The sequence below is a fragment of the Diplotaxodon limnothrissa genome, linkage group LG1, assembly GCF_057381915.1.
Source record: "Diplotaxodon limnothrissa isolate DT_005_m linkage group LG1, D_limnothrissa_male_GT1.1, whole genome shotgun sequence".
In the NCBI taxonomy this organism is placed as follows: domain Eukaryota; kingdom Metazoa; phylum Chordata; class Actinopteri; order Cichliformes; family Cichlidae; genus Diplotaxodon; species Diplotaxodon limnothrissa.
Genome location: NC_140596.1, coordinates 14,499,874 through 14,526,131, shown reverse-complemented (window position 1 = coordinate 14,526,131; position 26,258 = coordinate 14,499,874). Strand labels below are relative to the sequence as shown.

Sequence of the window (26,258 nt, the reverse complement as noted above, 5' to 3'; positions counted from 1 at the left end):
TGGTGGTGAGGCGGAAGGAAGGTACAGTAAGCTGGATAGAAGAAGAAGATCGAAGTGAACAGGTAGTGGTTAACAGGTCAGAAAGGTAAGGAGGAGCGAGGTTATGAATGGCCTTGAAGGTGAGCAGAAGAAGTTTGAATATTATCCGGAATTTCACAGGGAGCCAGTGAAGTTCCTGAAGAACGGGGGTGATGTGCTGGTAGGAGGGGGTTCTGGTGATAATGAGAGCAGCAGAGTTCTGAACCAGTTGAAGCTTATGGAGGGATTTTTGGGGGAGACCATGCAAAAGAGAATTGCAGTAGTCAATACGGGAGGTAACAAGACTGTGGACAAGAATGGAGACTGGGTGGAAAGAGAAGGAAGTAATCTGTTAATGTTGCGTAGATGGAAGTAGGCAGAACAGGTGAGATTATTGATGTGAGATTTATAGGAAAGTGAACTGTCTAGGATGACACCAAGGCTCTTAACCTGAGGAGAAGGGAAAACTGTGGAATTATCGATGGTGAGTGAGAAATGGTTTGCCTTCAAAAGGTTGGATTCAGTTTACTGCACACAAAAGCAAACAGTTTACTTCTCACACAACAAGTTTTAAACATGTACATTTTATGTCTCTATGTCTCATATGAAATACTTACACTTGTATTTAAATTATGTATCTTTTTATTTATTTGATAATATCACAAATTAATTTCCATATACTTCAAATACGTGATGAAATTATCTTTGCACATACATACAAAAGCACACATGTTTTTCCCATTGTTTTCCATGCTGACTTCCTGTTTTCAGTGAACTTCAGACAGTTCAAGGAAACATCCTGGCTCATAAGGCCATGACAAAAAGTGAGGATCACTGTTTTGGCAGTTAAACAAAACACAGTATAGAAACCAGTAGGCTCAGTCTTGGGCGTGGATACATGAGTGTGGAGTGCCAGTAATATATTTGAAGTCAGGGAGCACACTGCCCAGGTGTTCTAAGTTGGCAGAGATCTGAAAATTACCCTGAAACACATACAGAGGAAAAACTTAAAGTAAAGTAAAGTGTAACCCTCAATACATTTATATAACCAAAATACATCCAACACAACTCAGGTTTGACTCCTGCACCCGAACAATGGCAGTTTGACTTCCAACAAGGAAATTCCTCTGAGAATACATTCATGTTAAACACCACAACTTGCTTTATATACATTCCACTTTGTGGAAGAAGATGAAAGGGGACATATAAACCTCCTGTCAATGTGACTAAAACATGTTCCTCCCCTTTTACATCATCAGTGAATGAAAATTAGTGCTACACTATACATGGGTATACATTCATTAAAATGTGCCTGGTATGGGTCTAAGGTTTCTTGTAATTGTGTGTTATGTTTTGAACCTAAAATAAGTCTATATATAAATTTATGTCACGTCATGGCTATTGACTGTGCAAAAAATGCTGAAAATGTGAACTGTATTTTTTTAAATCAAACTGCAAAACTGCAGCAGTAATTTGCCAATTAGAAATATCCTTAAGAATAGAATCATTTGTGTTTGTTGTCTTGTTTATTGTCTAGCTTGTCACAAATAATCATACTGTGTTTATCATAACTTTTTTCCAAATTATTTATACATGGTTTATTTTTTCCTCTCATGTTCTCCATATAATAAAAACGACCTTTGTGCAAGAATGGCATATCGCAATTCTAGAATCAAGGCATTATTTATTATGTGCAATAGTAGGCTTAAAATGTTTCCATGAAAGCTGTATAATTTCATGTTCAGGTTCCGTTTACTATACGTAGCCTAACGCAGGTCTATGACAGTATGACATACAAGCGGTCAGAGACTTTTAGCATAAATGTAATATAAAACAGCTGAGGACAGCCAGTGAACTTTAGAGACCCAACAAAATATAATTGGTAATGTTAGTTCCTGTCGATAATGTGCACGGGAAAAAGAAAGAGGAAAATTTTGCTTAATTTAAATGATTCCATCGTTTTTATTCCATAACTTTCCATATTCCCACTCTACTGCCAAACTGGGATTTTACAGTGTTTTACAGTAAGTCTACTCCCCCCTCCCCCGTTTTTATACGCACGGTTCTGTCCTTCCAAAGAAAAGTCAGTGAGTCTGACTTCCCCTAAATGAGTGGTGCATTCTGCAACAGCTTTCACATGAGAAAGACTGTGAGACACACTGTGCGAATGGATTTAGGCTGGAGCCGAGCAGACCGCTTTCTATGAAAATACGCGAACTAAATTGTCTCGTAATGGATTCAAACAGGTAACCTGGATAACGTAAATTTGACTTTCTTCACGAATCCGTCAGGTTTGTTAAAAGAAAATATCTTATTTTCGTTTTTTCTTCCAGACAAGTTTGCAACTGGATCTCTTATACCGTGCTTCTTTTTGGATACATAACTGCGGCCGTACTTCCTGGTATGTAGCTTACAGTAAAATAATAATAATAATATTAATACTGTAATTAGATAGTCTGTGTGAGCCCTGTGTGAGCACTCATAATTTTCGTACTTGTATAATATGTTTCGTTCAGGAAAGAATCCGACAATTGGCTTCAACCTTGAATGTACGTACGACTTTGACCAGGTGATGCAGTGTGAGCTGGAGCTGCAAAACTGCACTGAGTACAGCATGACTCTCCAAGTCCAAGACAAGTATGCCCGGTGTGTTTTTAATCGATGATTTTAGTATTACACCGATCAGCCATGGCATTAAAACCAACAGGCTTACTTTGACTGGGTGCTGCTTTTGCTACTAGCTCCTACGTGTCCGGGTATAGACACGATTTATCTGAGGGTATCTGCCCTGTGTGGGGGTTCCTGGGTCGGCTGTATGTGGACCGGACTTGCATTGGCACACTGAGTGGATTCTCAGTTAGATTGGGATGTTTGGATTTTTGCTCTTCGTTGTGTTCCTCATTCACTTTCTAGACAGTTCTTGTTGTGTGGAAGTTCTCAGTGGAAATCCCAGCAAACTCGGTATTACTGGTGCTGAGAGGTAAAATGAATGTGCACAGAGTTATATCAAACTTTAAAAAAAAAAAAAAAAAACAGCAAAAAACTAAAATAATAAGCTATGGCAGTTAAATGGTTGGTACATTCTTGTGAAGAACAAACATATTGTACTTTTACAATATGTACAGTTTTCCCAAATTTTTTTTTGTTTCTTTAGGCTGTTTTTTTAATCAATAAGTGTTAAACAGTTGACAAATTTCAGCTGCTTTTCTGTCTGTTAATCTTCTTTGTACCTTTGGGATTCAGGGGAATATGTCAATAGATGAGCACTGTTAATTTTATTCCATAATTTTTGTGCTGTTTAAACAATGACTTTAGTAAACTAGAGTAACACTGCCTCAGTATGTGGGACATGTGTACAAAGGATAAAAATGTGGCGTTGTTGTAGCAGGAGGTTAGCATGATCCAAAGATGATTGGTTGGGTGTAACTGGAATCCAAGGTTAATCATTAACACTGCATTTAATGTGTAGTCATTACTTGTTACTTTCTTCATCTGTCTGTGGTTTCAATGCTGTGGCTGACAGTGTAAATATGCTGTGGCATATGAATGTTTAAAGTGTTTTGCATATTATCCTTTGCTCCCCAGTGAGGAGAACTGCGCTGTACAACAGTGTGGCATTGGAAAGTGTTGTTGCTCCTTCAAACTGATGCGTGTGTTAGGAGAAGCTCTCACAGCAAAAGTCTGGAAAGATGGCAACATCATGGAGTCAAAAGCTATCAATGTCATGGAGAGCAGTACGTTGGCTTCTTTCAAATTATTTCCCATAACTCTGCATCTGCCAGAAAGACTCTCTGGAGGTGAACAAATATTCACTTTAATGCTCTTTTGTTTCTGTACAGTAAAACCAAAAACTCCAACAATCAAATCAGTCAATGAACTCGAAGGGAATTTTGAAGTCAAGTGGACGTCAAACATGAAGGGATTTTTAAACAATGAAATGACTGCTGTGGTGACTTACTATAAAAAAGGAGAAACAGAAAAGGTAGGAACAATGCCACAGTAACTATTTGTTCTGGAGATGTAAACATGGACAACTGTCAAACTCATTTTTGTTCCTCCATACTAGACATCTGGACCTTTCAAACCAGCCACAGTTGATGAACTAAATTACTATGTAATAAAAGGTCAAGACCTGGCTCCCAGTTCAGCATATGTGGTCAGCGTGAAAAGCTTCTTAAGTCTGAGTGGCAAGTTCAGTGACAGTAGCAAAGAGTGGGAATTTGAAACTGGTAAGAATTGTCTTTATTCAGTTGTAAAACAGTAAATTCTGTATTTCTTAACTGTGTTAAGAGGCCCTAATTATATTTCTATTACACATTCAGCTGAAAAATAATATGAGTTTTAATATTAACTCTCAAACTAACTATCATGTAAGCTGTTGTCTCCAGAGAAAAGTGGAGATGAGCAGCTTAGATTGTAACATTAAAAGTGAATTTAGAAGTGTATTCAAATATAAAGGATCTGTGGAAATCTCAAAAGCAAAGAGATAAAAAGTTTGTATGTATAATATGTACAGTTTTAATTTCTCTTTTTTAATCTCCTGAACAACAAAGCAACAATAAATCAATAAATTATGATGCTATGTCCTGTTTTAAGTAGTATCGATCTGAACATTCATACCGTGTATAGCATAAGATAGAGTATGAAGACTTTTTAAAAAATGTATATTTTATCTTTGTAACTTACATTTTGGAGGCTGCATAGAGTAAAAAAAAATGCAATGGGACACTCATTGGTATAAAAAAATAACTAAAAACTATCCTTTTGAGGCAATATGAAGAAACTGTTTAGGAATTATATAGCATTAAGTAGTGACACACAGTGTCATCAACACAACACATCTAACACAAAATACAAGTCTGTTAGCAGACATATAAGCATATGCTATGCACTTTATCCTACTATATCTCTCTGCTGTATAACATCTGTGCAAGATTGCAATTATTAAACTTGTTTCATACATGTTATTTCACAGGTCCTTCCCGCCACAACCTGATGTTGGTTATCATTATCACCCTCAGCATTGCTGCAGTCATCCTCAGCGTTGCTAAATATGGCTGTTATGCAAAGTGAGTCATGTAGATCAACAAGTTTTTCTTGTGCCTCGGTCAGTGCATATTTCCCCTAAATATTTGAATGGGGTCATCATTTTTTTCCTACATTTCCTTTTAGGTTGAGAAAAATCTATTACGATGCAGTTCCGAAAACTACAAATCCCTCTTTTCTTAATATTAATCCAAGTGAGCAGAAGGTGAGACAGGTGAGGTCAAAAACTTCTAACTTCAATGGTTGCATTCATTTACTTTATTATTAATAATTATTAACAATTTAAAATCTGTTGGTGATTTTCATTAAATTATTATATTGCATCACTTTTTCATCATTTGCCATAATTGGATTTACATTTGGTCTATAAATAGCAGTTTTATCAGGACTGTTATAGTCAAAAGAAAATCTAATGCATCTAGTGGACAACATTTGGCGATTAGAATGGAAATGTATCTGCTTAGCCATCAGCTGATGAAGACTGGCACTAAAAATCAGCTGATCTGCAGGGACTACAGCTGAACTTGAATTTGTGGCCTGTCTTAAGTGACACTATATTTAATTTTTCATTGTTCATGGCATAATCAGCCCTGGAGTCAAATGGCCTTCACAAACGCTATGATTTAACAGAAATTGTGCTGAAATCAGAATCCAGCTCTGCATTTTTTAACAGGTTTTTTCTACGGTAAAATCAGTCACTAAATCCTATTGTCCCAAAAACAGGGCAAACTAAGTCAACCAGAAATGATATCTTAAGGAATACAAAAGGCACTTTGAGAAACATACTAAAGTTCCAAAAGATTTTCCTCCTTCAACTGAAATGTTTAAGACTGTTCATTCATTTTGCTTAGGTCTTGAAACTTGAACCCATCATTACCATCCCCATACATGTTGAGACCCTTATTCCAGATGACAGTGAACTGGGGTTAGTATTGACTGCATTGATGCATCACCATTACAAGACATTTCCTTGAGGATTTATATCTGGCAGTTTCAGTAATTGTTTCTTTGTATTCAGGTCGAAGGTGTCATTGACAGACACAAGCTGTGGAAGCCTTCAGCAAAGCAGTGGGGTCAGCACGGGTTCCTCTGATCTAAGTTATACAAATACTGAAAGCCCCGTTGCTGTGAATGGAGAATCTTCTATTGCTAAAGCTGCTAAGAATGAGCTCTGTAAAATATTCCCAAATATTTGCCCAATATTACCAGTGAGCACCAGTCTCCCGACACAGTCAAACAATACACAAGGAAGTGAATTATTCTCTGAAACGAGTTCTGGAGTATCTGCATTTGAAAATAAAACCTATCACTTCCTTCTTCCTGGCTGTTTACATCAGACTATGACAGACAACTTAAACACCCAGGGGACGGCTGAAATGCTTTGTGACTCTATTTACCATCCCAGTAACAGTGGAATGGAGAGATGTCCGGATCACCAGATACCAGCTTGTCAAGTTCCTGCACAACTAAGTGGTATTTCACCATCAGTGGTTTCACCTCTTCTATCAACAGACATGTCCTATCAAGAGGTCCCCATATGTGTGCCCATAGGGTCACACAGTTTTCTTGCAGTGGATGACGACTATCAGGAAATTCCAAGTTTGGTGAGGCAGCCTGATGCTTCGCTTTTAGAGCACAGAAATACTGAGCATAAGGAACATTTGGACAAGTCGGAGGAGGAGTCACTTAGAAACAGCCCTGAAAGCATCTTAAGCCCAGTTGTTCCAGTTCAGGATGGGCAGCGTGTCTCTGAACTCCAAGTACCCACCTGTTTTAAATCTACTAACTGCTCTGTACCAATAATCACAGAGAGTGGCTATCAAAGTGTGTAGTGTTGTGACCATAACTTCAGTTTTAGCTCTTTCTAATACATGGATGCATGAAAATGATCTCATGATAACTGTTTCTTATAGAATATGATCCTGCTGTCATTTGGAAATTATTCTATATAGTAAGTCAAAGATTTGCACTGTGAGAACACTTAGGTTCAGCATATTTAAAATGTACTCATAACAAACATTATTTTATTTATTTAACTTTGATTTCACCAGTTTAGTCCCATTGAGACCAAAGATCTCTTTTACAAGGGAGACCCGACCCTTAAAGGTCTGACTGAATTTAACTTGACCGGTGGATTTGAGGGGTGAGCACAGGAGGTAGAGCAGGTCATCTACTAATGTAAGGTTACTTCAGTCTGCATGCCAATATATCCTTGGGCAAGTTTCTGAATGCATTCACCAGAGGGTAAATCTTAAGGTCTATTTTGACTTTTGCGATAAATCTACTTCATACATGACGCTGGAACTAGAAACTCCATTTATCCCTACACCACAGCCTTCCACACCATTCAGGTCGTTGTGGTACGTGTCGACTGAACAGTGGTTATTTTTCTCGGGAAGTGCAAGTCAGTTACGTAGAAGGTTGTTGTGTAGGTTTGAAATGGGCTTTCGGTTATGGTGTACGATCTCAAATAAAAACAAACTTAGGGTATAAGTGATGTACATGTTGCCATTAGAATGCTTTTCAATCAAAGTGAATTACCCTGGGCTCTGTTTGTTTCAAAGAAACATTGCTGAAGAATTTTCAGATATTATATGGCTATAATTATAACCGTAATTTATTAAGTGTTTGTTTTCAACAAATGTTTAGGAAAAAAGTTTTATTTGTCATGTTGTTTTTATATCCAAAATTCAAGTTATTTTCTTTTGTTTTGTTTTCACTTAATTGTAAATAACACATTTGAAATGAGGCAGCACAGTGGTTCGCATTGTTGCCGCACAGTAAAAAGGTCCTGAGTTTAATTCCACCATCAGGCCAGGGTCTTTCTGTGTGGAGTTTGCATGTTCTCCCCATGTTTGCGTGGGTTCTTCCTCCCACAGGCCAAAGACATGCAGTTAGTGGGTTACGTTAATTGGAAACTCGAAATTGCCCATAGGTGTGAATGTGAGTGCGAATGGATGTCTGTCTCTGTGTGCCAGACTGGCGACCTGTCCAGGGTGTAGCCCTATGAGAGTTGAGATAGGCTCCAGCACCCCCCGTGACCCTGAAAAGGATAAGCGGAAGCGAATGGATGGATGGACATTTGAAATGTATTACTGGAATGTATAAATACTGATAAGACCAAAATATGTTAAATTTGTCATGAATGCTAAAACAAGTGAGCTTTAATCTCTTTGCTTTTCCCGAGTTAAAAAAATGTTCAAAGTGAATTACTCTGAGATGTGTTTGCTTCAAATAGACATTACTGAAGACTTTCAATGATCTACAGTATGCTGTACTTTGTACAGTCTGCACAAACAATTTAATATTAAATTCTTCAAGCATCATTGCGTATCATTTGTAACTTGGATCCCAATGCGGTGACCCATTTTAGAGATTGGTACTTCAAATTAAAGTCGTTAATAAATGAGAGCACAAAACCGATAGCAAAAACAAAACCCACAAAGAAGAATGTAATCCTGTTAATGACAATGGAGGGGGTCACATATCTGAAAGCTTGACTAATGTGCATATAGTAATGATAAACACAATACATTTACAGCTACACTGAGTCATACAAATAGTGCTGCATTTATTATAAACTTTTCAGTAGTTAGTCAATACTCCTGATAATGTAGCTCTTTTCTGTTCACGTTGTTTAATTCAGATGTTTAATGTTGGCTTCCTTCAGTGTTGCTTGGAGGCTGGATGTCTATCAGGGTCCGCCTCCATATTGTGTTCTCAGCATGAGCAGACACTGTCGCCTCTGCACTGTGAATTTGCATGAAATCACATGACCAAAACAGACTCACCTGCAGTGGGTGAGCATGCAAACACGCATTAGATATTCATTGTTTCATTTATTTAATTGATTGTTTGTGTCTGGCCCAGAGTTTTTCCTATTGGTATGGCGTAATATGTAGAAAATGTACTAATAATAAACAATAGCATATAATAGTAGATTTAGTAGGGGTTAACTAGTCTCATAACTGACTCATAAATCACTTACAAATTGATCACAAGGCAGAATAACTTTATGTTACTGTTACATGCTGAAGGAAGACAAGGTTCATCCAGGTGCAAATTGAGGTTTATTGCTCTGAAACACAGCAAAACAGCAGTTAGGTGTTACTGAAGGCTTCCATTACCAAAACTGGCCTGCGTTACTTTTGTAAGGGATTTGCCAGTCACTCGTTTGTTTGAGTCGCTACTGCCACCTACTGGCGAAACTCAGTATCGCCTTAGAGGCACCGGCACAAGAACAAAAAATTGAGGTGGGCTGGGGGCAAGATCAGTATTACAGTATTACACTTTGAACACTGACTTCATTGTAATACGTTTATAAAAAGATATCTATTTTTTTTTTACATCATAGTGTTGAGTATATGCAGAGTTTGATGGCTGTAGAAGGCTCTTAATAAAGAATAAACAGGAGTCAATGACTTAGTGTGATGAGAAATTCAAATCAAGAGCACATAAGGACTTTGAACTAGAGTCAATTTTGATTTCATAATTAACTTTTTACAATGAAAAATATTTATATTATTCTAGATTGCCAAGTGAAATTTTGAGCATTGATGTCATAGAAAATCCAGATTACACTTTTTAGGATTTTTCAAACTTTAGGAGGGATGTTAGATATTTACAATGGAATAACTATCATTCTAAATACATTATTTATTCCATTGTCTTTTTAAATTAATCATTGTATATTTGCTGATGAGCTGATTGCCAATAGTTGTTCAGAACAGGTCAACCTCCAGCCTCACACAGCACAGAGGAAAATGCACTCACCTGCATGCTTCACAGTGGAAACCATGCATGTAGAGACCTGGCTTCACCTTTTCTGTGTCATGCGAAGGCAAGGCGGGTGGATTCATCAGACCAAAGCACAGATTTCCATTAGTCTAATATCCATTCCTTGGTTTCTTGGCTCAAACCAATCTCTTCTGCTTGTTGCTTTTTCTTAGTAGTCGCTAGTAATCTTTAGTAGTCCCTAGTAATCTGTTAATTTTGGGAATGATTTCTGAGGCTGGTGACTCTTCCTTTCCTGGGGCGGTCCTCATGTGAGCCAATATTGCCATTTGTTGGTTTTGCAACTGCACTTGGGGACACATTCAGTGTTAGCAGTTTTCTGGACTGACTGACCTCCAGTTCTTCAAATAATGATGAACTGTCATTTGTCTTACTTAGCTGGTTGGTTCTTGTCATAATATGAATCCTAACAGTTGTCAAATAGGGCTGTCAGCTGTGTTACCAACCTGACTTCTGCATAGCACAACTGATGGCCTCAACCCCATTAAAAGGCAAGAAATTCAACCAATGACAAGCCACACCTGTAGAGCGAAAATCATTTCAGGTGACTACATCATGAATCTCACTGAGAGAAGGCCAAGGGTTTGCAGCACTGCCAACAAAGTAAAAGGTTTTATGTATGTATGTATCTACAATGTAGAAAGTTAAAAAAAAAAAAAAAAAAAAAACCATCAAATGAGAACGTGTGTCCAAACTTCTGACTGGTAGTGTATATTCTTTATATATATTACAGCACCGGATCCCCGCAAGGCTGCGTTCCCAGCCCCCTACTGTACAACCCTGTACATATATGACTGTACATCAACCCACCCAACCAACGTCATCGTCAAGTATGTAAGTAAGTATTTAACCAATGTTGGTTTTTCTTTCTGGCCGTTGGGCATAGCAGGAAAATAACATCAACCTTAATGCAGTTGAGTTACATGTCAGCCGTTTTGTGCTGCAATACAGTAACAGTTATATCAGTAAAGTTTTACTGATTGTATGTGTGTGAAAGAAAACCAACAGAACAAATCACAAACCAAAACTGAGCTCCTTTAAATTCCCCTCCTGACTTTGTGGGACCTTTTTTTTATATATATTTTTCAGACTACACTTCAAAAACAGTAACACATTCACAGTGTAACAACAGATAATATAATATATGAAAAGGGGAGAAAATAACTGAATCTTTTTTTCATTTTTTTGTACAGCAGCAACCACAGCCTAGCATGATTATGCCACATGAACAAGATCTACAACTCTTGCAACACTTCCTTTCTCAACATTTACCAACTATCTAAATTGTGAGTGGAAGTTTACAACACGTCTTCTCGTCACTTTTTATGCTGTGTATGCTGTATATCTCTGCTGCAAGATACAACAAGATATCACGGCCTTATTATTTTATGCATAAAGTATGCCAATAAAAAAACTACTCACTGGATATAAGTGTTTTGGGGACAAAATTTGAGCAGCAAGGCTGAGATGGTTTAGGCATGTGTAGGGGAGCGATAGTGAGAGGAGGGATATATTGGACAAAGAATGTGTAATATGGAGACGAAAAGTGAGAGACAACAAAGAAAATCACAAGATGCAGTAAATAAGGACATGCAGAAGGCCAGTGTAAGCAAAGAGTATTCAAGTGACAGCAGGAGAGCCATTGTGCCCCCTTCAGGAGGCACCCAAGAGAAGAATATTAAATGTCAATGATGGGTTTCTTTCTAAACATTTACATGTCAATGTAAATGTCAATGTTGGTAATACGTTACCAACAAAGGTGATAATACCTTTGTTGAAGTATAAAATAGATTTTATTAAGAGTATTTAATACGGCTGTGTCAGATAATGCATACCCAATTTCTCACTCTACACAAACACTGGGATTTCAGTAGCTTTTTTGAGTCAACTCCCCCTCGACTACTGTTGTGGGCTTTATGCGCACGGTTCTGTCTTCCTTAAGAAATGTGAGTAGGACTGACTTCCCCTAATGTGGCGCAATATATCCTTCTATTGCTCCCATAACAGGAAGACTGTGAGACTTGGGCGTAATAGTGATGGGATTTCCGGCTCTTTTTAGAGATCCGGCTCTTTCGGTTCGGCTCACTAAAAAGAGCCGGCTCTTTCGGCTCCGAACCGGCTCTTCAGGTTGTTTTGTTGCTTTAATTAATTTATTATTAACAATAATATAAAATTATGCACAAAAGGAATTACTAACGTAAAAACAAGTGGTTTTATTTATATATGTTTATATATAAATATATGCGGTGGCCCCTAGAGACAAAACACGTACAAACTCCAAAACACATTTCTAGCATGAACTGAACTTCCAAAGCAGAGCTACTAGATCACTTAAATTACACAATTGAAAGCATGTGTGTATTGTTTGTGTATTTATACACAGGCACTCATATATATATTCAAATAATTTTAAAAAAAGTTCATTTACCTGTTATTACCACACACCAAATCCGGTCATTGGTACTTGCTGGCTTGTGTAGCCACAAGATAACAAAGGCTCAACACTGCGCCCAGCATCCTGGAGCACTTCTGTTGTTCTTTTGTACGTGTTTTGAGTTTTTATGTGCTTCTGAGTTTTTATATGCTTCGGAGTTTGTACGTGTTTTTACGTGTTTTTACGTGTTTTGGAGTTTTTACGTGTTTTGGAGTTTGTACGTGTTTTTACGTGTTTTGGAGTTTGTACATGCTTCAGAGTTCGTACGTGATTTGAAGTTTGTATGTGCTTTGTCTCTAGGGGCCACCGTAAATATACTTTTATTTATTCACTCCACATAAAATGTAATAAATAAATCATCTAATACAAAAATCAACTATTCACATTTCAAGTTTTAACTATTTACATTTTCAGCTTTTTCCTTTCACAAATTTAAAGTGAAAAGAACACAAAACACTGCAAACCACAACACAATTAAATATAAATTATAATATGAAAACTAAAAGAACATGCATATTCTCTGTCATATGGACCTGCATGAATAAACTTTCTCAATCCTTTATCATCTGCAACCGAAAATAGTTGTGGATGATTACTATACCTTTCTAATGTTGTTGTCCCTGCCTCTCTTTCTCTCTCTCTGGCTCTGTTCCTGTGCTACTGAGTGTAACTACCGCCCCTCCCCCCTCTGCCCAGCGTAAAGCACAAGGCTCGCGTGCAGAGTGAAGCGGAAAAAAAGTGCGAGAGAGAGGCTGAGAGAAAGAAAAAAAAAAAACCACGTGACGGCTCGCGATAAGGAGCCGGCTCGCGTCGTTCACGTCAAAGAGTCGGCTCTAAGAGCCATTTCGTTCGCGAACGACCCATCACTAGGGCGTAAGCAGCGTTCGCATTCCCAGGATATAGACCGTAGCTGAGTGTTTTCCATAGCAGAAAAAAATGCACTCAGTTGTTTCATAATGGATTCAAATAGGTAAACTGATTAACTTGGAGTTGTCTTTCTTACTGAATCCGCCATGTTTGTTGAAAGAAAAGATCTCCTTTTGCGTTTCCCCTTTTCTTTTCCAGACGAGTCTGCACCAGGATCTCTGTTATCTTGCTTCTTTTAGCACACATCGCGACTGCAGCAGTTCTCTCTAGTATGTACATTACAGTGAACAAATGCTGTAATGGATTATTCTATGTGTGAATTCTTAATGAGCCACAATTTATAATTTATGTTTCGTGCAGGAAATATTCAGACAACTAACTCCAGTCTTGACTGTACCAACGACTTTGACGAGCTGATGTTGTGTCAGCTGGAGCTACAAAACTGCACTGAGTACAGTTTGACTCTCCAGAGTGTAGACGGGTATGACTGAGATGGTTTTTTGGGGGTTTTTTTTAGTCTTATTATAACACTGGCTTTTGTAAGCTAGAGGAAATAAAAATGTGGGATGGAGGCATTGGGTGAAAATGCTGTACATAAAAATGTAAGATTAGCTTAATCAGCATAAGATGTCATAAATATCATTTGTTTTAAACATTTTGTATTATTATTTCCCACAGTAAGAAGAATTGCTTTTTACAACAGTGTGGCACTGGACAATGTTGTTGCTCCTTTCGACTGATACTCGTGCTTGGAGAAACTCACACAGCAACTATCTGGAAAGATGGCAACGTCATGGAGTCAAAAGTTTTCAGTGTCACAGAGAGCAGTATGTTGACTTCTTTTAATTCAATTCAATTCAATTTTATTTATATAGCGCCAAATCACAACAAAAGTCGCCTCAAGGCGCTTCATAGATACAGAGAAAAACCCAACAATCATATGACCCCCTATGAGCAAGTACTTTGGCGACAGTGGGAAGGAAAAACTCCCTTTTAACAGGAAGAAACCTCCGGCAGAACCAGGCTCAGGGAGGGGCGGCCATCTGCTGCGACCGGTTGGGGTGAGAGAAGGAAGACAGGATAAAAGACATGCTGTGGAAGAGAAACGGAGGTTAATAACGGATATGATTCAATGCAGAGAGGTCTATTAACACATAGTGAGTGAGAAAGGTGACTGGAAAGGAAAAACTCAATGCATCATGGGAATCCCCCGGCAGCCTACGTCTATTGCAGCATAACTAAGGGAGGATTCAGGGTCACCTGGTCCAGCCCTAACTATATGCTTTAGCAAAAAGGAAAGTTTTAAGCCTAATCTTAAAAGTAGAGATAGTGTCTGTCTCCCGAATCCAAACTGGAAGCTGGTTCCACAGAAGAGGGGCCTGAAAACTGAAGGCTCTCCCTCCCATTCTACTTTTAAATACTCTAGGAACAACAAGTAGGCCTGCAGAGCGAGAGCGAAGTGCTCTAATAGGGTGATATGGTGCTACAAGGTCATTAAGATAAGATCAGGCCTGATTATTTAAGACCTTGTATGTGAGGACCTTTTAAATTACAGCCCATAACTCTGCATCTGCCAGAAAGACCGGGCGAACAAACATTCACTTTAATGCTCTTGTTTCTGTTTCTGTACAGTAAAACCAAAAACTCCAACAATCAAATCAGTCAATAAATCTGAAGGGAATTCTGAAGTCATGTGGACGTCAAACATGGAGGGATTTATAAACAATGAAATGACTGCTGTGGTGACTGTAAATAGTCACTGTACTTGTTCTCCAATCTATTATAAAATTCTTGACAAATATCTGTTGTAAATTTCCTCTTCTTAATATTCTTAATATATAATGATCTATTTACCTTAATGTATTTCCATGTCCATGTAGGCCTTAAAGGCAACAATAATGTCTGACTAAATTCTTTGTCATATACTTTAAATGCTCCAGCTCTATCATCCCCAACCCACCCAAAACTATTTTTAAAATCCTTTCCCCTCTCCCAACAATTTCCTAACACTTTCTTAACAGATTGATTTTTTTATGACCTTTCAAATGTATCCAATAGTTAACCATTAACTGTTGCACAACACAACTGATGTTCCCAACCCTATTAAGAAGGCAAGAAATTCCACAAATGAACCCTAAAGCCACACCTGTAGAGTGAAAACCATTTCAGGTGACTACATCATGAAGCTCGTTGAGAGAAGGCCAAGGGTTTGCAGCACTGCCAACAGAGTAAAAGGTGGCTACATTGAGGAATCTAAAATATAAAACATATTTAAAGTTTTTTTTTCTTTGCTGCATAATTCCATATATCTTTTTTCATATCTCTGATGTCTTCAGTATGTATCTACAATGTAGAAAAAAAATAAAAATAAATACATGAAAAGGTATGTCCCAACTTCTGACTGGTAGTGTGTATTCTTTATATATATTTCAGCACCGGACAAATCACAAACCAAAACTGAACTTCTTTCAATTCCCCTCCTAAATTTGTGGGACCTTTTTTCATATTTTTCAGTCTACACTTTAAAAACATTAATGGAACACATTCACAGTGTAACAACAGATAATATAATATATGAAAAAAGGAGAAAATAACTAAAACTTTTTTTCATTTTTTTACAGGCGCAACCACAGCCTAGCATGATTATGCCACATTGCAACACTTTCTTTCTCAACATTTTCCACCTATTTAAATTTTGAGTGGAAGCTTACAACACATCTTCTGGTCACTTTTTATGCTGTATATGTTACAAGATACAGCAAGATATCACACCCTTATTATTTTATACATAAAGTATGCCAATAAAAAATACTTATTTGATATAAGGGTTTTGGAGACAACAAAATTTTAGCAGCAAGGCTGAGATGGTTTATGCATGTGTAGGGGAGCGATAGTGAAAGGAGGGATATATTGGACAAAGAATGTAATATGGAGACGAAAAGTGTGGATGATGTGAAGAAGACTCACTAGTATGAGAGGAGTATTCATGCAACAGCAGGACATGGAGGCAGATGAGCCATTCAGGAGGCAGCCAAAAGAAGAATATTAAATGTCAACGATGGGTTTCTTGTTGATGTGAAAAATTTACATCATAGTTCACCATTATCGCTCAAAGCCTCTTAAGCCCAGTCTAGTTCTCCAGGTTGAGTTATCCACACCCATAATACAATCCAACCATCCTTTTCTCTGCAATGTCTACTGACAGGTTTGATGACCCCTGCGGGGAAAGGCTCATCAGTGCCATCTGAGAACTCCTGGGCTCTCTGTTCCCCGATTATATAGCTGTGGTTGGCACATCATTCTGCCTCTCATGCACCTGCCTGCCTGCCACCTCGCCATGCTTCAACGTACTTTCTTTATGTTGTTTAAGCACTTGTGATATCCATACTCACCTAATACTAAAGGAATATCAACGTGTGTCACACTCACTCATTCGATGAATCACTGCTTCATGTTTAATGTGAAAGAATCACCTTAAAAAATTTTGCACAGAGGAGCAAAGCAAACACAGACTTGTAGCTTATGATTACTAAATTTCATCTTTCATCAACTGTCAAATTTACAGAATAACTGTTGTTGTTTCTTGTCTTGTCATGTTTCATGCAGAGCTGTTATGACAGAGGCATCTTTGAAAATTAAGCTGTTTGTGTAGTGTAAAATTACACAAGCTAAGCTAAAATCATAGAAAAAGCATCTGATTTTATTTGAAATAAACAAACCACTTCCTAAAATGTAAATGTTTAGGACAAATACAGTAAGATTGTGCTAATACTTTTTCATAAACATATTGCTTAATCCACACTCTAAGAACTAAAACTGATAATTACTTAAATATTTTGGTGCAACACTTTTACACTCAAAAATAATGAGTAAATGCAAAAACAATCACATCTCTTAAATACACCTTATTAATTGAGTAAATCCAACTAAAATGGAATAAGTTGTTATGAACAATTAAAGATGTTACAGTAACATACAAAATTGAGTAAATACAATTGAAAATCTAAGTTAAAACAACAGTAACCAAAAGTTCAAACTACATAAAATATTAATTAGGAAATGCTGAAATGCTTGGCACATTTAACCTACACCATTACAATTATTTGTTTTTAAATAATGGTGCAATTTACTTAATATTTTTAAGTTAATTTAAGCAAAAACGTTAATTACAATTAAGTGTTTATTTTATTTATACACACACACACACACACACACACACACACACACAGGAAAAAAAGAACCACGTCAATTCAACATTGTTCACAATGATTTATTTTAAACAGCTTTTTTGTGAATCACACATTTAGCAGATTCCTTCTCTGAACACAGTGAGCTGAAATCTGTTCTACATTCAGTGGATAAAACTTGGATAAAATTTCAGTCACAACAGCCTTATATAATAAAATTGCATCCAAATTGGCATGCTTGATAAAACTCTGTAAAACTGGCATATTGATGCTAACAACAAGAAAAATGTACCTGCCATACAAAGAATAAAAGTGGCTCAAGTGAACGCAGTGCTTTACCTTTTCAGAAAAGGTCAAATGACAAAAATAAAATTAAGATCCCAAAAAGATATAAATCCTGAAAAAAAAAAACATTTGCACTGTGACATAGTTTTTGAACATCTTATTTTGATTCCAAAAAATTGGGAAGATTATAACTAAAGAGTGACCAAAAAACATCCATAATGATACTCTCCCATTTACACCTTAATGTGAATCTGGAAAGTTAATACAAAAACACAGTTTATGGTACAAACATTATTTATGAACAGGAATGTCAAAACAATGTAATGTCGCAACTGAACCTTTTGATGAGCATTACATGTCACTTAACAAGTCTAACACTTTAAGAACAGCCCTGTGAAATTTTGTCTACAATGAACAGAGGTCATTTTTCAGTCTTTGAACCTTGACAGAAAGGTTTCCTGGATCCAGCTCCATGAACACTTTTCGAAATGCTTCAAATGTGCATTTGAAATTCTTGGGGTATTTCAGATCCAGAGCATAGCACAGTCCCAAAAGATAGCAACAGGCTTTGCTCAGATTCCCAAGTTTGCCCAGAACAGTAACGCCTTCAATAACAATACCCACATCAGTAGGTTCGCCTGACCTGTCTTGATTCTGCAGCAGGTAAATCTTCATCACCTCCTCAGCCAAAGCCTCTTCAACAAAGACAGCATCAGCACCGTCCTTTAAAAAGAGAAACAACTGTTTTAAGCTCACATATTTCCAAACATTGAAACAAAAAGTTTCATTTGTATGACATCACCGGTACTCATAATATGTAGACACTGTGCTCCAAAATCTTATAGCAATAGCAAATGCAAATGCTATTCTTTTGTATGCTTTGAAGTGTTTTTTTTTTCTTTAGAACAGTATCTTAAAACTTTTCTATGATCTCACAAGCTAAAATAAACTACCGTAATTGTCGGGCTATAAGCCGCTACTTTTTGCACAAGCTTTGAACCCTGCGGCTTTTAGTCAGGTGCGGCTTTTCTATGGATTGTCCATGATTTTTGTCATATCGTAAGATTTGTTTTGTTTGTTCCGCTGTTGCCTGGCGGAAGGGCATGTGATCAGACACACAGTATCGGGGTTCAAGAGTGGTATGTTGGTCACATGTCCATCCGCCAGGCAACACAGTGCCGTACAAGTAGCGCGAAAAACAAACTTCAAAGTAGCGCTACGCGTTCAGCGGGAGGCGTGGATGACGAGCGGTGATAAACTTGCGAAAAGCAAGTCATGCTCAATTCCACCGGTGGATTCTGACAGCGTGGAAAAGTGTGAAAACATCCACGATCACCAACGGATTTGAAGGGCTGGACTGCTGCATGATGGAGAGGAGGACACCGCCACGGCCCTTCTGAGGGTGTTCGACTCTGACACTGACAATGAGGATTTCTTTGGTTTTGAAAGTGACAACGAAGGAGAGAAGCGGAGAGTGGATGACGAAGCCATCCTGAGCCTGTTCGTTTCCGACACTGGAGAAGAGGACTTTGGTGGTTTCAGTGCGCAGGAAGAAGAGAAAGATGGTGGTGAATGACTGACTTTTCTTCTTGTTAAAGCCGTGTCGCTGCACCTGAGCCTAAAAGGTAGTCTGAATCTATTTTTCTGGTGTGCTGCAGGTTATTGTTATGTACTACATTTGTTACTCATTTATGAAGCACAGTACATGTGTCCTACTTGTAATTACCGCTACTTGTACATATACCTAAAAAGTTATGCAAATATGTACCCATAACTTGTTTTTCAAGATATTAATAAAAGGGGTGTGTCTCCAAACAGCCATCTCTTTCCTGACAATTCCCTTTGTGCATATTCTCTTACATATGATAAGTCAACATTGAAACACCTGCGGCTTTTGGTCAGGTGCGGCTAATGTATGTACAAACCAGGATTTTCCCCTGATTTTAGCTTGTGCGGCTAATATTCAGGTGCGCTTTGTAGTCCGGGAAATACGGTACTAATATTCCTAAAACAGATTTATTGCACCAACCTCAAAGGTTTTGATTAAGGCACTTGGATCCTCTCCCAGATGGTCAATGAAACATCTGATGATGACTTCTCGTTTTTTCTCGATGGAATTTCCACTCTGTAAAACAGGAAGTCTCAACTGAGGCAAAATTTGCACATTTAAAACATGACTTACCATTTCTAACTTAAACATAACTATTTTTTTTCTGTTGTTGACCTGTTTTCACACCCACCATCAAGGTAAGAACACCTGTGGAGCTAAAATATTGAACAGAAACCTAAGAAAAGCCGTTTTTAGTGGAAGGGCCTCTTCAATGCTGTGTTGGAACGTTTTTGTGGTTAGAAAATGCAATCTTCCTTACCTGAAGCAGAAGGTTTAACTGTGCCCTGTGGCGTTGTCCAGCAGCACCTTTCTTGGCTTGAAACAAGGACAGGAGTTTGGATGAATACAAGTCCAACGATGACATGAACTTTGGTTCAAGGTTCAGGGTCGTGATCCTATGAAACGCTGCACTGACCTGGATGGGAGAGGACAAAAAATCTGAAGGCCAAAATTCTGATTCAATCAAAAAAAATAAATAAAAAAATAAATCTACCATTTTTTGCAACCTGGACCTTATTTTCTAACATGCAAAAGATTAATTTACACATCCAGACATAAATCCATATAAGTGGAGTTGTTCAGTATGCAGACTAAACCCTTAACATAAAGTATTATCTTCCACTAAGCTTCTAAATTTTATGTTATGAATTGCTTGCACTATTTCCCTGTGAGATTGTATAATCTTAGAGGGAAGAGGCGGAGCCAGGTTGCCCTCTGAACCATCGTCTGCCAGGCAGCGATGCGAGAGGAACACACCGCTGAAGTGGCGCACATATTCAGAATCGTGTCAGCGGCTTTACAGAGAAAGCCTTTCAGCTCCTCTGGCAGCTCTGCTTCCTCCACCTTCCTGGAGATGACAAACGCTAGCAAATCAGTGTTGTTAGTCAATGCAGCTGACTGAACAGTGCATTGATGTGCGCGATCAGTGAACCTTGCTATCAGCTGGTCAAGTTTGGCAGGATGGGCCAGTCGCTGTCCAACGACCTTGGTCATTTTGGTGCCGAAAACTGAAGCGAGGCTCGGCTCCAGAGGGGGAACAGGCGGAAAACTCCGGTCTGTGAAGCCCTCTGTGAAGCCCTAGGTAGAGACCGGCGCTCTAATCTTCGCTGGCTCTGCTGCTGCCTCAGAGAGGTTGGTCATCATCCCTGGGAACTGAGGCCAGATGGGATCTGGGCAACGAGAGTGAGTGGAGCCATACCTTCCCGCCAGATCATGGCCTGTATTTATATAGCGCTTTACTAGTCCCTAAGGACCCCAAAGCGCTTTACATATCCAGTCATCCACCCATTCACACACACATTCACACACTGGTGATGGCAAACTACATTGTAGCCACAGCCACCCTGGGGCGCACTGACAGAGGCGAGGCTGCTGGACACTGGCGCCACCGGGCCCTCTGACCACCACCAGTAGGCAACGGGTGAAGTGTCTTGCCCAAGGACACAACGACCGAGACTGTCCAAGCCGGGGCTCGAACCGGCAACCTTCCGATTACAAGGCGAACTCCCAACTCTTGAGCCACGATCATCAGATGGGGGTGGAGCAGGCTGAGGGACGGGAAGTTCCTTCTCACCAGCTGCCTCCTGGATGATGCCAGGCAGATCCAGGAGCAGCGCACCAACAACTGGGAGCGGCGTCCTTGCCGACATGTGAAGGCCAGGGGTGGATGAGCGTCGGCTCATCCACCCTTCTGTCACCAGGCTGCCCAGCTGGGAGGCAGTGGAGCTGCCACCACTGCCGTTTTCCTCACGGTGGGTGGAATCATCCAATTCCGGCCCACCATCGAAGAACTCGATGGCTTCTTCCAGCGAGTGCCTCTCTTAGTGGGAACGCCTCCTCAGCATCAGCCTTGAAAAAGGCTGACCTCCGCTGCTTTTCCTCTGGCGGGAGGAGCTAACAGGAGCAGCAATAGGATTAAGGTGTGAGGGCAAGGTCCGCATGGTGAGGACCGAGGCAGCCCACGCAGACGGCATGTCGGTCATACGACATGATGTAGCCGGTCTGGCAGGATGGACACAGACGGATGGTCTCGCTGGACATCTTCTGGCTGGCTGAAGAAAAACGGTAGAGCCGATTTCCTGGTCTCACCGTAACTTATACTAGACCAGGGTGAGGCCCACACAGCAGGTGGGCGTGGACTAAAATACTTCAGTGCTGCGCGCACAAGGGGAATACCCACTTAAAGGGCTGCGCCTATACTCATGGTGACACTGGATGACAGGCCATGAACTCATCAATATATTTACCGAACTGAAAAATTCTCAAAATTTAGATTTGGCATTTGTATGACTAAAATAACCCACCACAAAACCAGTATAAATATTTAGGTGGTATCACCATCCACTACTCAGCTTGTATAAAACAATATCATATCCTTCCAAAATTTAACACATCAAGTCCTCTGAGTAAAATTACCTGCTTTACTTTGTAGTTGATGCAGATTTTTTTCCTGGTGGTGAAGATGGTGCTGAAAAAATACAAATCAAAACTTTATCATTACAAAACATGTCACTGAGTAATCTGCCATAACACCAATCTCTTATAAGAAAGTTTAGCTTGGATTGAAATAAACATTTATTTATGTAAATTGGGAGTAACTAGGCAAGGCAAATTTATTTGTATAGCACAATTCAACAACAAGGTGATTCAAAGTGCTTTACAGAGAAACAAAAACAAATAAAAAGCATGATTTAAAATTGATTAAAGCAAGCAAACAAACAAACTAACAAACAAAACAGTATATAAAATCAAAACATAAAATCACAACAGTAGATAAAATCAGTAGTTAAATGTAAGTTTTGAAATTTAAGCTTAAAAGTGTGGATTTGGTGCTTTATTCAAATGCAGCAGAGAATAGGTGAGTCTTCAACCTGGATTTAAATAAACTGAGTGTTTCTGGAACTATACTATACTAACTATATACTAACTATACTGGAAATGATGGTACTTTTGGCTTGACCAAAAGGACCAAAGCTTTTTTTTTTTTCATTATTTTCTGGGATCTGAAAGGAAGTAGGGCCCCCAGTCTAAATTTACTTAAGGCCCCATAGTACTTTGGACCGGCCCTGGATGAGGTAATCTGCTGACCCGGGCGGTCCTGTCAGCGTTCTCTCAAAAACTGGCCCTGTTCGGGACAAAGCTGAAAGCAGCGTCTTATATGCTCTGAAAGACCCCACATAGAACAAGAAAGCTAAGCAGCATGGTTGCTGCTATGAACTGTTCCGCGGGCAGGTCTTCTTAGTTACCAAAGCCATTGATGACGTCTGTTCATCTCCTCCTGAACAACCTGACAGAGTGAGTCAGGCCGCGTGACTACCGCAGCTCCCGCACCGCGACTCAACAGGGCCATTTTCTAGAAATGTCTGAGCACACCTGCTTTCACGTGGTTCCTAAAATGCCCCCGATTAAACGGTCAGGTCGCTGGTACCGGGACATTCCGGTCAAATTACCCGGAACGCAGATAGCGACTCAGAACGTAAAAGGATAAAAGGGTGCGGTTTCCCGCCGCCTTGACTGGAAGACGGGTTGAAAACTTAAATTAACGTGCACAAACACGCTGCGAAAAGTGAGCCACCATGACAAACGCTTTCTTCAGAACATGTTATAAAAGAACGGTGTGGATAAAGACAGCTAATGTAAGAATTGGTCACTTACCTGAAAACGTTACCAAGTCTGCAGTGGATGTGTGTCTGTCTCGTTCAACGTGCAGAAAATCTCCCATGAGGCCATGCTCCTCGCGTGCGGTACATGCCAAAGGTCATTAGTCTTACTCAAAGTTTTAAGTTAGTATTGGGGGACAAAATTATATTGATTTTTGAACCATTAATAATTAAAGTTAAAGACAATGATAAGTATGAATACCAGTGTCTCAGTTATTATGAGTACTTTCTATGAGATATATTGAGTAGATTTAAATAATGCACCCTGTGTTTCAAATACAGAATTTTTTCTTTTAAATAAACTTGAACAAAAGAGCTCAGTTCAACTCAAAAACTGGTGTTGAAAATTTAAGCATTCTTTTCAGTATTTTCAACTCAAGATAACACTTTTGTGATTTTCAAAGATTTAATCAAGGTCATCTAACTTAGAATTATAATGATATTTACTAAGCCCCTGAATAATTTTTTAGGGTGCAGTGTACCGTGAATCATTACAGAAAATGGAAGATGCTCCTCTGTCAAAGTGGTGCCTGCTAACACTTTGTAATCTAAGATAAATGCAAAATCACAGTTTGCAGGGTTGCTGTCAGGGTCCTACCCGGTGTTTTGATTTTGTATTATTATCTTTTATTAGTCTGTGGTTTCTTCTTGATTCGTGTTTACTAGTGTTTTGGTTTCTGTTTTGTATTTCTAGTTCGTAGGTTTTGGATTCCTTTGCTCCTCATGCCACTCTGGTCCCTGTACTCTGGCTCTCTCTGTTTCGTGTCTCTGAGTCTGTCTGTAAGTTCAGTCTGTCTATTTCCTGTTTTATTTTGAAGGTCCATGTCTGGTGTCACTGTATTCAGTTTTCCGCCATCCCTGTTTCGTCATGTTAATTAGGTTCAGCCGTGTCTCCCTCCTGTTTGCTATTCCTTGTTTCCCTCCGTGTATTTAAAAGTGTGTGTTTGCCTTTGCTCGTTGTCGGTCCGTCTGCGTTTCTCTGCTCATCATCCCGTGTTCCTCCCTGCATGTTATGATTTCAGGTTTGTTCACTAGTTTTCCCAGTTCAGCTTAGTTCTGTCCTCGCCATCCTAGCTTTTGCTTGTTTTCACCTCCTGATAATAAAGCTCACTCGCATCAAAGACAGTGCCTGCATCTTGGATCCTTCTCTTAACCCCATAGCTGCTTAATGAACAGTTCAAAGACATACAGTTTTAAATTTAAAATAATTGATTGTTTTATATATATATATGTATATATATATATATATATATATATATATACATATATATATATATATATATATATATATATATATATATATATATATATATACATATATATATATATATATATATATAGCAGTGATCAGTGAGATGCTTGGCTACAAGTTGAACAGCGACAAGGGGCAGTACCCTCCATGGAGAAGGAGGCTAGAGGGCAAGATCAAAGTAGCACGGAGGGAGGTTAGCCAACTAACGGAGTTGCAGCAAGGTGCGACAAATAAGGTGCCTAAGAAATACAGCAAGCTGTCCATACCTGAGGCCTTGGAAACTGCCAAGCAAAGACTCACAGCCTTGGCCAGCCGCTTGAGGAGGTACACCAGAGAGATAGAAGGCAGGAGAATAAACCAGCTGTTCTCCACAGAACCAGCAAAGGTGTACTCTCAGTGGCAAGGGAACAATAAGAGAACAGCACCACCAAGGCTGGAGACGGAGCAATACTGGAAGAGCATATGGGAGACGGACACAACCCATAACGGCAATGCTCAGTGGCTAGAGGATCTGAGGGCAGACCACAGCGACCTCCCTGAACAGGGTCCAGTAACCATCACAGTGGCAGATATCCAAGAAAGGGTCTCCAGTATGAAGAGTTGGACAGCACCAGGGCCCGACATGGTTCACGCCTACTGGCTGAAGAAGCTGACTGCACTCCACGAGCGTCTGGCAGCACAAATGAACCAGCTGCTAGTTAACGAGAGACACCCGGAATGGCTAACTGAAGGCCGGACGGTCCTGATCCCCAAGGACCCCAAGAAGGGACCGGTCCCCTCCAACTACCGACCAATAACCTGCCTCAGTACTACATGGAAGCTCCTGTCAGGCATCATATCGGCTAAGATGAACAGGCACATGGGTCAATACATGAGCGGGACACAGAAAGGAATTGGCAAGAATACCAGAGGCGCAAAACACCAGCTACTGGTAGACAGAACAATCAGCCGAGACTGCAAGACCAGACTGACCAACCTGTGCACTGCCTGGATTGATTACAAGAAGGCCTATGACTCAATGCCCCACAGCTGGATACTGGAAGACCTAGAATTGTACAAGATCAATGGGACCCTAAGAGCCTTCATCAGGAACTCAATGGGGATGTGGCGTACAACACTAGAGGCCAACTCCAAGCCCATAGCACAAGTCACCATCAAGTGCGGGATCTACCAAGGAGATGCTCTGTCCCCACTGCTGTTCTGCATAGGCCTGAACCCCCTCAGTGAGATCATTAACAAGACTGGCTATGGATACCGACTACGGAACGGAGCAGTTGTCAGCCACCTCCTGTACATGGATGACATCAAGCTGTATGCCAAGAGTGAACGAGACATCGATTCACTGATCCACACTACCAGGCTATACAGCTGCAACCACCAAGTACCTGCAGAGGGTCAGGCAAGTCCGGAGGAGTCAGCTGAATGGTAAGAACAAGATCCGGGCCATCAACACGTACGCCCTGCCCGTGATCAGGTACCCTGCTGGGGTAATAGGCTGGCCAAAGGAGGAGATAGAAGCCACTGACATAAAGACAAGAAAGCTCCTTACCATGCATGGAGGGTTTCACCCCAAATCCAGCACCCTGAGGCTGTACGCTAAGCGGAA

The 26,258-nt window shown here is 39.6% G+C and overlaps 2 protein-coding genes across 2 annotated transcripts; both read left to right on the top strand.

Annotated features, from left to right (window-relative positions):
• The first annotated feature begins 2,143 nt into the window (after nt 1–2,143).
• LOC146639536 (uncharacterized) lies at nt 2,144–6,896 on the top strand. The gene is made up of 10 exons (XM_085368734.1): nt 2,144–2,264; nt 2,352–2,419; nt 2,535–2,664; nt 3,604–3,752; nt 3,858–4,000; nt 4,085–4,247; nt 4,994–5,087; nt 5,191–5,278; nt 5,916–5,989; nt 6,083–6,896. Exons 1-10 carry the CDS (start codon nt 2,221–2,223, stop codon nt 6,894–6,896), a joined length of 1,767 nt encoding a protein of 588 aa, XP_085224860.1. The 5' UTR covers nt 2,144–2,220.
• Nucleotides 6,897–13,183: 6,287 nt separating this feature from the next.
• LOC146639535 (uncharacterized) lies at nt 13,184–16,465 on the top strand. The gene is made up of 5 exons (XM_085368657.1): nt 13,184–13,262; nt 13,358–13,428; nt 13,520–13,640; nt 13,838–13,986; nt 16,365–16,465. The coding sequence occupies exons 1-5, from the start codon at nt 13,249–13,251 to the stop codon at nt 16,439–16,441; spliced, it is 432 nt and encodes a 143-aa protein (XP_085224783.1). The 5' UTR covers nt 13,184–13,248; the 3' UTR covers nt 16,442–16,465.
• Nucleotides 16,466–26,258: the final 9,793 nt, after the last annotated feature.

Coding starts and splice junctions, on each gene's coding strand:
- LOC146639536 (XM_085368734.1), top strand. CDS start 2,221: ATGAAAATACGCGAACTAAATTGTCTCGTAATGGATTCAAACAG. Junction 3,753..3,857: donor TATCAATGTCATGGAGAGCA/GTACGTTGGCTT, acceptor GTTTCTGTACAG/TAAAACCAAAAACTCCAACA. Junction 4,001..4,084: donor AAAAAGGAGAAACAGAAAAG/GTAGGAACAATG, acceptor CCTCCATACTAG/ACATCTGGACCTTTCAAACC.
- LOC146639535 (XM_085368657.1), top strand. Junction 13,429..13,519: donor GACTGCAGCAGTTCTCTCTA/GTATGTACATTA, acceptor TGTTTCGTGCAG/GAAATATTCAGACAACTAAC. Junction 13,987..16,364: donor TTTCAGTGTCACAGAGAGCA/GTATGTTGACTT, acceptor GTCTACTGACAG/GTTTGATGACCCCTGCGGGG.